At 40.6% G+C, this 13,986-nt stretch overlaps 1 protein-coding gene across 1 annotated transcript in view; it reads right to left on the minus strand.

Annotated features, from left to right (window-relative positions):
- The window catches only part of LOC143038867 (uncharacterized), a 44,456-nt gene that overhangs the window by 15,034 nt on the left and 15,436 nt on the right, over positions 1 to 13,986 (minus strand). The window contains exons 4-5 of the mRNA XM_076208513.1: positions 5,168 to 5,290; positions 922 to 1,095 (exon numbers count right to left, since the gene is read on the minus strand). Coding sequence (XP_076064628.1) covers positions 922 to 1,095; positions 5,168 to 5,290 — 297 coding nt within the window. The remainder of the gene's footprint in view (positions 1 to 921; positions 1,096 to 5,167; positions 5,291 to 13,986) is intronic.

Consider the following 13,986-nt stretch of genomic DNA (forward strand, 5'->3'; position numbering starts at 1 on the left):
TCCTAATCCTCTCAATCAAGATCCTCCCATAAGCCTTCCCAACTACACTTAACAAGCTAATCCCTCTGAAACTACTACATTCACACTTGTCCCCCTTTCCCTTGTAAAGTGGAACTATACACGCACTCCTCCAGTCCTCTGGCACTCTACCTTCTCTCCAGCAAACATTAAATAACCTCACCAACCAGTCCACCATCACTATACCTCCTTTTTTAAGACATTCTGCATGGCATCCATCCAGACCAGGTGCCTTACCTGCTTTAATCATCTTAACTGCTGCCGAAATATATCTGGATTTTGCCATCTTTCAATATAAAATCTTAAAATCAGCAGTTAAGATTTTATGTTGAAAGATGGCAAAATCCAGATATATTTCGACTGATAGTTCTTAGCTTATCTACGGATCTTATGCAAAATCAGTCTTAAATCTGAAATACGAGTAATTGTCATCTCAGTATGGGAAAAAGTAAAATTTTACAGCGACTAGCACTTGAATATAAACTTTCGTGCATAAGTAAGTGGTATATGATTTATAATCAAACATTTATCATAAAATGCTCGCCATTACCTTTCGGTTGTATTAGGTAAGAAAAAACGAGAACCACGAGTAAGATTACTCATTTTAAATTTTGAGATATCCAGATTAAGTGGCAAGACTCTAGCGTAATAAATGTGAAAAACAAGTCAAGATACAGTACCTGATTTCAAATATTGAAAGAAAGACAACTGCCGACAAGTAAGTCAAGAAAAGCACTATATGAAGACGAAGTCTTTAGTGACACAAAGTTTCGATCCTTAGACCTTCATCAAGTACTTGACAAAGCTCGATGTGTGAAACGTTGTGCCATTTGAAACAAACGTTGTTCTCACACGGTGCTTTTCCTGACGTCAAAAGTTCCTCACCCGCCCTCGACAACTTACCTTCGAGTGCTCTTTGTTCCTGCTCACTCTCGATGTCCGCTAGCAGGACCCCTGGATATGGGAATCTGTCACATTCATTCACCGCGTCTTGCATCAGGATTTTCTTCTTGCTCAAGTAATAACAATTGGTCCGATCTGGCAGCTCCACTCGTAGCCAGTCTTCAGGACAAGGAGCTGGCGTGTGGCATATCGACCAGAATATCAGTCATGGAATGGCAACGAAAGAATACAACAGATGTTATTACATTCCACTTACTCATAATCAAAATAGGACTTCAGACATTTGGACACCAGGTCGATGAGGCCAAACGAATGTTTGACCAAAAAACAGTTTACTGAACAGACGTTACACTGAACGGGATCTTGGAGGAATGTTTAATTACATCATGGATTTGCAATGAAATTTACATACATATACCATACATATACCAAGGCTTTTTCCCCCTTCCAAGGGAAGGTAGCCAAAAAGGGAAAGGCATAAAAACACTCCCACCCATTTCATCCCTAAATACACTCCACACCCCTCCCACCCTTCCTCTCATCTGAGCACCTCCTGGATGACGGGTCATCCCTGCACCCTGCCCACCGCCCTGGGTCAGAAGCAGTGTCGCAAGACACAGTACATCCACAGCGAGGCCGCTTCATTTAATCGGCGACCCCCCCTCTCCGTCCCCCTTTGCATATAAGGCGAGGACGGGGAGAAATCCCTTCGGGCTGCGTCAAAATTTACTCACACATACTACCCCACCCCCCACTTCCCCGCCCATTCCTCCTCATGCAGTCACAACATCATCCATATACAACCATTCTCCACTCACCTCTGTCTTCCGTCCTCTCCCTTCCTTCCTCAACAGACATTCCCCTCTTCCCCAAAGCCCCCTTCACCCCATCCATCCATCTCATCCTAGGACGTCCCCTCATGTTCACTCCCTCCACATCTGCCTTCCATACCTCTTTTACTAGTCTTTCTTCACTCATTCTTTCCATGTGTCCAAACCATCCTAATATTCTTTCATCAACCCTATCTCCCAAATCCTTTTTCACCCCTGTTCTCCTCCTCACCTCCTCATTTCTCACTCTATCTAGCCTAGTAACCCCCACCATACTTCTCAGACACCTCATCTCAAACACATTCAAACTCCTTCTCTCTTCTTCTCTTATGTTCCACGTTTCTGCCCCATACAGTGCTGTTGGCACAATCACTCCTTCATACAGTCTCCTCTTCGCATCCATTCCCAAATGTCTATTCCTCATTGCACTCTTTAAACCACCAAGGCATTTACTCGCTTCTCTCAATCTACATTCTACCTCCACCTTCACTCCACCTTTTCCTGCTACATTTGCACCCAAGTATCTAAAACTATCCACTTCCTCCAGTCGCTCTCCCTTAATGTTCACTTCCAGTCTACTGCCACTTTCACCCCTTGTACATCTCATCACCTTACTTTTACCCACATTTATCTTTAGCTTTCTTCTATCACATACTCTCCCAAACTCTGCCACCAGCTTCCTCAATCCCTCCTCTGACCCTGCCACAAGCGCAGTGTCGTCCGCAAACAACAGCTGGCTCACCTCCCACTTTTCTCCATTTTCTTTAACCATCTCCAATCCCTGACTCACTACCCTACATTCACCTCTCGCACCACCCCATCCATGTATAAGTTGAACAGCCATGGTGACATGACACATCCCTGACGCAGTCATATCTTTACTTCAAACCACTCACTCTCTCCATTTCTAATCCTAACACATGCTCTACTACTCTCATAAAAACTCTTGACAGCTCCCAAAAGCTTTCCTCCTATCCCATAAATCTGCATAACCTCCCACAGTGCCTTTCTGTCTACCCTATCATAAGCCTTTTCCAGATCCATGAAAGCCCAAAAAACATCCTTCCCCTTTCCTATAGCTTTCTCACATATCTGTCTTACCACAAAAATCTGATCTACACAACCTCTACCCGTCCTAAATCCACACTGTTCCTCACCAATTACTCCCTCTGTTCCTCTCCTAATCCTCTCAATTAAGATCCTCCCATAAGCCTTCCCTACTACACTCAACAGGCTAATCCCTCTGAAATTACTACATTCACACTTGTCCCCTTTTCCCTTGTAAAGAGGAACTATACAGGCACTACTCCAGTCCTCCGGTACTCTACCCTCTCTCCAGCAAACATTAAATAACCTCACCAACCAGTCCACCATCACTGCACCTCCCTTTTTCAGACATTCTGCATGACATCCATCCAGACCAGGTGCCTTACCTGCTTTCATCATCTTTACAGCTGCCTTCACCTCATCCTTCCTTATTTCTCCTCCATTCTCCTCACTCATCACTCTCATTTTCCTCGCACTTCCCACCGTAGCCATCCCTCCCTCCCCATCCTCCCTCACACCCAGCAACTCCCTAAAATACCCTGCCCATCTTCCCCCCACCGCCACCCCTTCCACCATCAACTCTCCATCTGTACCTTTTACCTTTTCTTCCCTACTTGATTCGCCTCCTCTTCCTCTCTTAATTTCTTTCCAAAACATCTTTTTATTACTTTCAAAATTTTCTGTCATACTCCTACCCCATTTCACATCTGCTCTCCTCTTTGCCTCCTTTACCTTTTGCTTTACTTCTCTTTTCTTTTCTTTGTACGTCTCATATGACTCCCCTGTCCTCTTTTGTAACCAATCTGTGAATGCTCGCTTCTTCTCTTCTACAGCCTTCTTTGTTTCCTCATCCCACCATTCACTACCCTTTCTTCTATTTCCCCCTGTCCTTCTTGTTCCACACACCACCCTTGCACACTTTAAGACTCCCTCCTTGAACCATCCCCATACCTCCTCAACACCCATCTCACCTCTATCCTTTACTCCCTCCCACTCCTCCTTCAGCTTCTTTTCGTACTCCTTCTCCTTTTCCTTTTCATTCAAGGAGTTCACTCTAAGAACCTCCCTACCTTTTGTCCCCTTCCTCCTTCTCCATCTATCCTCCACTCTCAGCTTACCTTCCACCAAAAAATGATCTGATATTCCCCCACCCTCTCCCCTTAGCACATGTACATCCTTAACTCTTCCTATCATAATCCTATTTACCACTACGTAATCCATTAGCGCTCTATCTACCACCCTTCCCTCCACCACCCTCTCCCATGTGTACTTATGCTTGACTTTCTTCCGAAACACTGTATTTGCTATCATCAACTCTTTCTAGACACATTTCCACCATCAACTCTCCACTACGATTCTTTCCTGGAACTCCACACTTCCCAACCACTCCATCGATTGGACCATTTCCCACCCTAGCATTAAGGTCTCCCAGTACTATTACATTGACACTTCTTCCTAAACCCTCTATGCACTCATTTAAATCTATCCAAAAGGCCTCCCTTTCTTCCATGTTCTTCTCACTGCCCGGCCCATATGCACTTACAAAGACCCACATCTCCTTTCCCAGTTTCACCTTCATCCACATTATCCTTGAGGAAACCTCCTTCCACTCCACTACCCCTTTACCTATCTCCTCACTTACTAGAATAGCCACCCCTTCCCTCCCTCGCCCTCTCTTCACTCCTGATAACCTCCCACTTACACTCCCAAACTTACACTCACCCTTCCCTTTCAACTTAGTTTCACTCAAAGCCAACACATCCAACTTTCTTCTCACAAACATACTACCTATCTCTTCCCTTTTACTCTCATCTGTACCACATCCACGCACATTAAAAGACCCAAACCTTAGGGTGCTGGCCCGAGGCCCTCCAGCACCCCTTATGCCTTTCCTTTGATTTTTAGGAATTTGCCCCTTGGGGCTACAGGGAGAAGGATGCCTAGTCCATCTCCCCGATAAAGCACGTGGTCAGAACATGCAATAGAACATGCAATAGAATTTATAATGAATACAATTTGTTTCATAGTTAAAGCATACATTTCTGTTCGTTCAGAATAATCCTTAGCTGAGATTTGTTCTTGTAGCCATATCAATGGATATATTGCATAATACATGGATACACTTTTTGGCCATTCAGAATAAACTGAAAAGATTATCTGTATACCAAAATGTTCCTTATAAGGGAGATTGCCAGCCAAGGTATGCACCCACCCTCCACTCATCCAACACCCTCTTGTCTTCCTTTTTATCTTAGCTGAAAACTGAATGAAGAAGTAATCCCACTACTACATGTGTACAGGTCTTGATTTTTACATTTACATAAACACCCATAAGGTTTATGATTTGCACCATGGAAATGTTTACTTACGTTTGCAGACATCATTCTCGTTGTTCGTACCCTCTTTGCATACGCAGGTATGGTCAATGCACTCAGTGTAGATGTCACTTGTGCTACATTCACGGTCGTCCCTGCACCAGTCACCTATGCGCGCTGAGTGTATTAGAAAAAGGTCCTTTAAAACACATATATACAGTATGTGTGGTAACATCAACCCACTAACTGTAAATCTCGCAGCCCTTGAGCAAAATTATGAGAAGTACGAATGGTTTATAGAATATATATATATATATATATATATATATGTGTGTATATATATATATATATATATATATATATATATATATATATATATATATGTGTATATATATACATATATATATATATATATATATATATATATATATATATATATATATACATACATATTTAACTGAAGGCGGAGGAAGTATACGATGAATAATTGAAGAATTTTACTGCCTTAACGTTTCGACCCTTAGGGTCTTGATTACAAAGCATAACACAAAAGTATAACATGGACATTTTATACACATACATGTCACCTCACAGGGTGCCTGGGAAAGGTCGTCCTGCTCGGAACATTTGTCCGTTTGTTTTCATCCACTATCAATAAACTTGTAGCTCTTGCCAAGCATATAAAACCATCTCTATGATTGATGTTATTGTTAGTATTAATATAGGCTGCTTCTATTATTTTTCTTAATTTCTTTGTTGAACCTTTATTCATTATAATTGTATTGTCCCAGTTCGGAAGGTGGTCATGTGTATCTATGTGTCTTACTATAGAATTAGAAAGCCTGTGGGTTCTTACATCATTTTTTTGTTCATATAATCTTTTTTCTAATCCACGACCTGTTTCCCAAAATATGAGAATAGGCAATTTTTACAAGGTATTTTATAGACAATACTATTTTCATTCGTATGGTTATTATAATTACGTGTTACCAAATGTCCCACTTTGCTACCTGATGTTCTTGCTATCTTTATACCTGCTTTTAAGAGGACGTTGTCTAGAGTTGAATTAATGCTGGAATTTGGGACTGTGATATATCGTGTTTCTTTGTTGCAATTATTTTTATCTTTACTCTTCTTATTTGTTTCCTTAGCTTTCTTTTTTAGTTTAAGTAGGAGACCTTTGGGATATTCTAATTTGCTGAAAGTTTTTGTGATGTGATCTAGTTCGTCTTCTAAGAATTCTTCACTACAGATGCGAAAAGCCCTGAGGAAGAAGCCAATTATTATACCTGTTTTAGTCCTAATGTTGTGTCCTGAATAAAAATGTATATAATCTTCTTTATTAGTGGGTTTGCGGTATACCGAAAACTTTACATTGCTGTTTGTTTTGTGTATGACAGTGTCTAAAAATGGTAATTTTCTGTTGTTCTCTACTTCTGCCGTAAATTGTATGTTACTATTTACATTGTTTAATCTTTTTAATTTATTGTTAATATTAGTTTCTTTTGGTACAATAACAACAATGTCATCAACATACCTTAACCAAACGCTGTTTCTACCCATTATTGATATATAATTTTCAGTTTCAAGCATTTCCATATATAAGTTGGCTAACACAGCAGAGAGGGGACTATACCCATGGCTAAGCCAGAATGTTGTCTATATTCAACATCATTGAAAGTAAAAGCACCGAAACCTACACAAAGAGAAATTATATCAAGGTAATCTATTTTGGGGATAGGTAAATCTTCATTGTTCAAATTGTTTACCACTCGCTCAACAGCTTTAAGAGCACCATTTATCGAAACACGGGTAAACAGCGAAGTGACATCATAGCTGGCTTATATTTTGTTGTTCAAATCCAAATCCTTTAACCTGTTAATTAGATCTGAAGAGTTTTGTAGGTGAGCATTACTGATAGAACCTAATGTTTTGGATAAGGGTTTAGCTAGGTATTTAGCTAACCTATGTGGAGCACTATTGACACCTGATGTAATAGGACGCATGGGAATTCCTGTTTTGTGGATTTTTGGTAAGCCATGCATTCTGGGTGGTATAGGTGCTTCTTCTAATAGATATAATAATTTCTTCCCTTTGTCTGATTTCTTTAAGATTCTCCTTGCTTTTGTTGTAAACTTATCACTTTCACTTACAGTGTATCCAACATATTTTTCCTCATAAGTTTCACCGTCACTGAGCAAATTTAACATTTTATTATTGTAATCTTGCTGGTTCATCACTACTATGCCACCGCCTTTATCTGCACTAGTAACTATAATGTTTTTGTCTTTACTTATTTGAATCAAAGCCTTAAGAAATTTCCTGGGAATTACGCACTTGTTAGTATTTGCTAGCGTTTGATAACATGTGGTTATACCTTGAATGAACCCCTTGTCTACATCTTCCATTGACCACATATAGTTTTTGTTCATGCTTTCACTAAATTTCTTTTTGTGAATTCCAACATCGAATTTCATACCTAACGAGAGCGCTTGAATTTCCGTGTTTGAAAGTTGTCTGTCTGAAAGGTTCATCACTAAATCAGGATGGAAGGCGCCCAAAATACCTCCACCCAAAATACCTCCGGCCAAAATCCCACACCCAAAATACCTTCACCCAGAATACCTCCAAAAATGATCAAAATACCTCCATGCATATTGTGCTGTTTGTACTGCTTAGAAGGTTATAAGTTTAAGTAGGAGACCTTTGGGATATTTTCAGGACACAATATTAGGACTAAAACAGGTATAATAATTGACTTCTTCCTCAGCATCTGTAGTGAAGAATTCTTAGAAGACGAACTAGATCACATTACAAAAACTTTCAGCAAATTAGAATATCCCAGAGGTCTCCTACTTAAACAAAAAAAAAAGAAAGCTAAGGAAACAAATAAGAAGAGTAAAGATAAAAATAATTGCAACAAAGAAACACGATATATCACGGTCCCAAATTCCAGCATTAATTCAATTCTAGACAACGTCCTCTTAAAAGCAGGTATAAAGATAGCAAGAACATCAGGTAGCAAAGTGGGACATTTGGTAACACGTAATTATAATAACCATACGAATGAAAATAGTATTGTCTATAAGATACCTTGTAAAAATTGCCCATCCTCATATTTTGAGGGAAACAGGTCGTGGATTAGAAAAAAGATTATATGAACAAAAAAAATGATGTAAGAACCCACAGGCTTTCTAATTATATAGTAAGACACATAGATACACATGACCACTTTCCGAACTGGGACAAAACAATTATAATAAATAAAGGTTCAACAAAGAAATTAAGAAAAATAATAGAAGCAGCCTATTTTAATACTAATAATAACATCAATCATAGAGATGGTTTTATATGCTTGGCAAGAGCTACAAGATTATTGGTAGTGGATGAAAACAAACGGACAATTGTTCCGAGCAGGACGACCTTTCCCAGGCACCCTGTGAGGTGACATGTATGTGTATAAAATGTCCATGTTATACTTTTGTGTTATGCTTTGTAATCAAGACCCTAAGGGTCGAAACGTTAAGGCAGTAAAATTCTTCCATTATTCCTCGTATATTTTCTCCGCCTTCAGATACATTTGTCATTAAATAAACATATATATATATATATATATATATATATATATATATATATATATATATATATACATATATATATATATATATATATATATATATATATTGGATGGATGGTTCAGACAGATGAGAGTGTGGGTGGAGGAAGAATAAGCGAAGATGGGCTGGAATATCTTTATTGCTTATACTTTTCGACCGACTCGGTCTTCTTCAGTAAGCTGGATTATGGATTATGTGGGAGGGGAAGAATGTCTGTAAGAAAATGAAAAAAAAAATAGTAGTGTATAAAAGAGGGCTATTGCCAACGCGCTTTTTCGTAAGCGATTAGAGGCGGTTGGTGGTCGTGGCTCGGGAGAAATGGGCAGGGAACGTGGACGGCGGCGCCGACGCCTGCGATTAGAATCACCAAAAGTTCAGAAAATGGTAGAAGGCGTAGTAGTAGAGAAAGATGGAAAAACGGAAAACCTTTAGTGGAAGGTAAATTGAAATGAGATGTAGTATAAGAGAAAGTTAGAAAGGAAGCAAATTTTAGTCGAAGAAAAAGTACGTGTAGATGTTTGTGCATGGGACGTGGCTATGTCCGTGAGAGGTGTGTGCATTTATCTTACGGGAAGTTAGTAGAGTTCACTTTCCGCGTGTAGAGATCGCGTTCCTGATTAGACCAATTTGGACATGAGCGTTCCTGTTTAGCCCCAGGTTGGGCTTGAGCGATGAGCGAGCGTTATCCGAAGCGTAGTCAGGAGAGTGGATCCAATGGCGGTGCGAGGGTGGGTGGGTGGGTGGGCAGGCGGGCAGGTGTTGTTTTATCTTTCTCCTTTCAAGCACAACTGTGAAAGCAGAGAATTACATGACTTGGGAATTGTGTGTAAATGTCAGAAGTGTAAACCCTCTCGCCAGTGTCAGCGAAGAAGCCAGGGCGTGGATGCGGGCCGGTCGACAAGAGAGGCTCCCCAATTCCTCCCCCACGACCAGCCGGCGAAGAGTTAAGGGCTCTGAATTAGAGCTGGATTAAGGGCCTCTGCTAAGCCAGCGAGCAAGTGTGCGTGTATCTCTTTTTTCTTCAAACACAACTCTGAAAGCAGAGAATTACGTGACTTGGGAAATGTGTGTATTTGTCTTTGGTGTAAACCCGCCTGCCGACGCCAACGAAGAAGTCAGCCTTGTGCCAGACCGGCAGCAGCAAAGGAGTAAAGTCTCCTCGCCGCCACCGGCCGGCGAAGATCGATGGGCACTGTTGAGTGAGCTGGAGTGGAGAGCGACGTCTGACCTCTGCGAGCGCTGTGTTGGTTATCAGTAAGCTGTCTACAAACTGCTTGAACCTTACAATTATGCACTCGAAGACGGGGACACGGACAGGTCATCCCGCTGGCTGTCTGGGGTTTCCCATTCCCGTACCATGTATATGTTTCCCAATCGTATTTATTATCAATTTACTTGCTGCCTTCGATAAACAAACTAAACCTTCCCTGTCATTGTTATTTTCATAAGAATTAATATAGGCAGCTTCAACAGTCTTCCTCATGCCTCTTTTTTATCCCGTGTGTAGGACCTCGATCCCATCCCAGTGGGGCAAATGTCCAGACTGGTCAGCGTGCTGAACGAGTGAGTTAGACGTCCTGTGTGACCTCAAGTCTTGTTTGTGCTCGGCTATGCTTTTCTTGACGCCTCGACCTGACTCGCCGTAATATGAGGAGGTGCACCTACTGCAAGGAACCATTTATCGCATTCCAGCGCAAAAGGTTTCTGGACACGGGGGCAATTGGCTTTCTTTGACATGCGAATATTTGATCCGATGGTCCCCTGTTATAATAACCTAACTATTGAGTCGTCCCACTCCCGGAACAAGAATTGTAACAAAAGAAATGTGTTTTGTTACATGAAAGATGATTTAGTGGGTGAGGTAAAAAATCCGCTGGACTTTGCTTGATTTGTTCTCAGGTCCTTGACCTAGGCAGTCCTCCTGCCAGGTACTTGACCTGGGTAGTCCCTAATACCAGGTCTATGATCTAGACACTCCTAGTGCTAGATACGTGACCTAGGCACTCCTAGTGCCGGGCCTTGACCTCGGCAATCCTTTCTCCATTGGCGCAGCCGTTCGTAATAAAGGGCGAGGGGTAGGTTTTGTGGGTTGCCGTATGGGAGATACGTTACTCATCAATTATAGATATGGGTGTTAGTTCCGTTATATAGAGGTTAGTTGTATGGTTGGTGGGCGTGGCTAGATATGGTGTATATACATTAACTTACGGTAATGTAATTGGGGTGGGTATGAGAAAGGCTTCAATGGGTCTGTCTGGTGGCATTAGGCATCTTGTGTGGCGACACTGTGGGGGCGTCCTGTTTGTCTTACGTTGGATTAGTCAAGCTGTTTTGAGATTTGGAAATTGGTGAGGTCTGCAAGATTGGAGGTCTTGCCAAAGACGAGTACCATGTCGCATGTGTGTGGATCACGTGCATGGTTGGTAATGGTTAGTGACGGTTACAGAATGAGAAAATCAGGATGTACGAAGAACGTATACAAAATGTGGACCGGGGCTCATTCACTCATAACCTTTACGATTTCAGGTGGAATGGGTCCTAGGGCAAAGGCATTCTACGCTCGTCTGGTAGAGGTGATGACAGAAAAGAAACAGCAACCAGAAAGCAGCCTTGTTTCGTGGATGAGATGTAGACTGTCATTCTCACTCTTAAGATCAGCCATCCTATGCCTGAGAGGTATCAGGTCCCCATTGCCCAAATCAGCTCCTGTACAAAACCTTGATTTTGAGCAGACTGTAGTAGACAGTAGAAATGAACTTCTGTATTAGGCTTCATTAAAATCATTCATAAAAGGGTAGTCGATTACAGTCATTGGCGAGAGTGGGGCCAATAAACTGTGTGGGAGATAGATCCTGACTGCTTTCACCACACAATCCCACGAGGATAGAGGTCGTTAAAAATAAGATAAAGTAATGAAATAAAAACATATAGGTAACTGTACACTATACAGGAGTGAACGTGCTCACGTGGACATTGACAAAAATAAAACCACGATAAAGTAATGTCACCCTCCTCATTTGAAGGGTTCGTGTAATCAACAGTTGGATTTTTAAGTAGAATTATATATACATATATATATATATATATATATATATATATACATATTATATATATATACATATATATATATATATATATATACATATATTGTCACATATATTCCCATATATGTAAGGTTGGAATAGGATTATTACGTTGGATAACGGCGTCAATTGCGATTACGTGGGTGTCCGATTACAGAGCGAGTACGGAGGACGCGTGGGAAAGAGCCCCATACAATTAAGTGTTTGTTCTTCGTTTTGTGTAACACTCAGCCTAGAGCGGCGCAGAACGTTTCATTTAACTTGACCAATCAGGTTCAATCTCCATAGACGCAATTTCTATGGGCCAATCAGAGGATTTTTGTAGAAGGAGCCAGGGCGCCTTGGGCGTGCGAGAGAGGACAGTCTAAGATACGAAGTGCCATGTAGAGGTTGTGTCGCCGCGGGAGGATTGTCGACTGATGTAAGTCGTCTGTACTCCCCCTGTATTATTCGTAAGATTTATTAACTCAGCTAGAATTTAATTTAGATGTTATGTAAAGTCTACGGGAGTGACGCGGGACGCCTAGACAGTGTTTTCGTTGATAAATTAAATTAATTAACAAATTAATTTCTCTTTCACCCCCGTTAAAAGTTTTACGAGCAGGAATCTTCTATTTTGAAACTTATTTACTCAATTGTATGTCCATTGATTACACTAGCCAACAAATATTAACTTTGCCTCTGCTACTTGAGTAACTGTTGGTGTCTCCCACTAATTTTGGTGCGCTGATTCCAAATCTGTGCTCAGATTTGTCCTAGCATGTAAGGTTCCTGAGTTATGGAACTTAGCTATACGGTTCACTTTGCCACCATTAATGATATAATTATATTACAAGTTTGAGAATAATGAGACCCAGACAATATATGTTTTATATATGAAAGAGGTAGTACTTACCTAGCTATAAATTTCTTCAAAAATGTTTGAGACTCTTGCTCTTGCGCTTGTTCGTGGATGTAGGATACTCCCGTTGCAGGAACCAGCAGTAGTCACCCATCATGTTTTCGTTGAAGCGGCCTTGATACCTTCTTTCCATTATTGCGATATTTTGGTGAAACCTTTCACCATGTTTATCACTAATATCACCCATATTAGATGGAAAGAAATGTAGATGCGAATGCAAGAAATGCATCTTAAGAGACATCCGACACCCTATTCGTTGATAGGCCTTTAGCATGTTGTCCACTAGTTCTTCATAGTTATCAGCCCTATGGTTACCAACAAAGTTCTGCACTACATGGACAAATGAATCCCATGCTGCCAACTCAAGTGAAGATAGTTTATTTCTGAACTCTCTGTCATGTATCAATTCTCTGATCTCCGGCCCTACAAAAATACCAGCTTTAAGTTTAGCATCGGTTTTCTTTGCATCAAATTTCTCTTTGAGATACTGGAATCCATCAGAATCATGGGTCATTGCTTTAACAAAATTCTTGATAAGGCCAAGTTTGATATGAAGTGGTGGAAGGTAAATCTTCTGTGGATGTACCAAAGGCATGTGTTGTACATTGTATCGACCAATGATGGGTTCTTCTCTTTCAGGCCACTCTTTGACACTATAATGATTTCTGTCGTCACGGCTGTTCCATAGGCATAAGAAGCACATGTTCTTTGTATATCCTTGCTGCAGTCCAAGAAATTACCTTTAGATCACCACAGATATTCCACATATACTGCGAGTAATGAACACACGTACCTACACAGAATGAGGATGAGCCTATTTGGCGATGGCTAAATAAAATTTTATTTAAGAAAACATTTCTTAATAAATTTGTTTAGATTAACATTGTCTAATTCATAAATCTAAAGAGCATTCTTTTAACCATACATTTGTCTGAAAATTACAGTATATCCATTATAAATTGAAATAAATGACGCCCAAACGAACCTCTGTATAACTCTGGAAGCTGACGTGCTACAACAATTCCGATTACAGATTCGGAATCAGCATACTCGACTTACTATTAATCACTCGCTATTGCCACAGTAGCAAATTCTTTGTTGACTAGTGTTATTAATCACTCACCTAATCCTATTAACTTTAATGAATAGTGTTCAACTTTCCAACTGTTTTTTTTTTCTTTTTCAGTATACCAAAAAGTGAATGGCGGCCTTATAATTTCTTTAAGTTACCCAAAGAACTCGTTCACCCATTCACTCTTACTATGTGTTACG

Source organism: Oratosquilla oratoria, chromosome 25, assembly GCF_046742065.1.
Source record: "Oratosquilla oratoria isolate Oo_2021 chromosome 25, ASM4674206v1, whole genome shotgun sequence".
NCBI classification, from domain to species: domain Eukaryota; kingdom Metazoa; phylum Arthropoda; class Malacostraca; order Stomatopoda; family Squillidae; genus Oratosquilla; species Oratosquilla oratoria.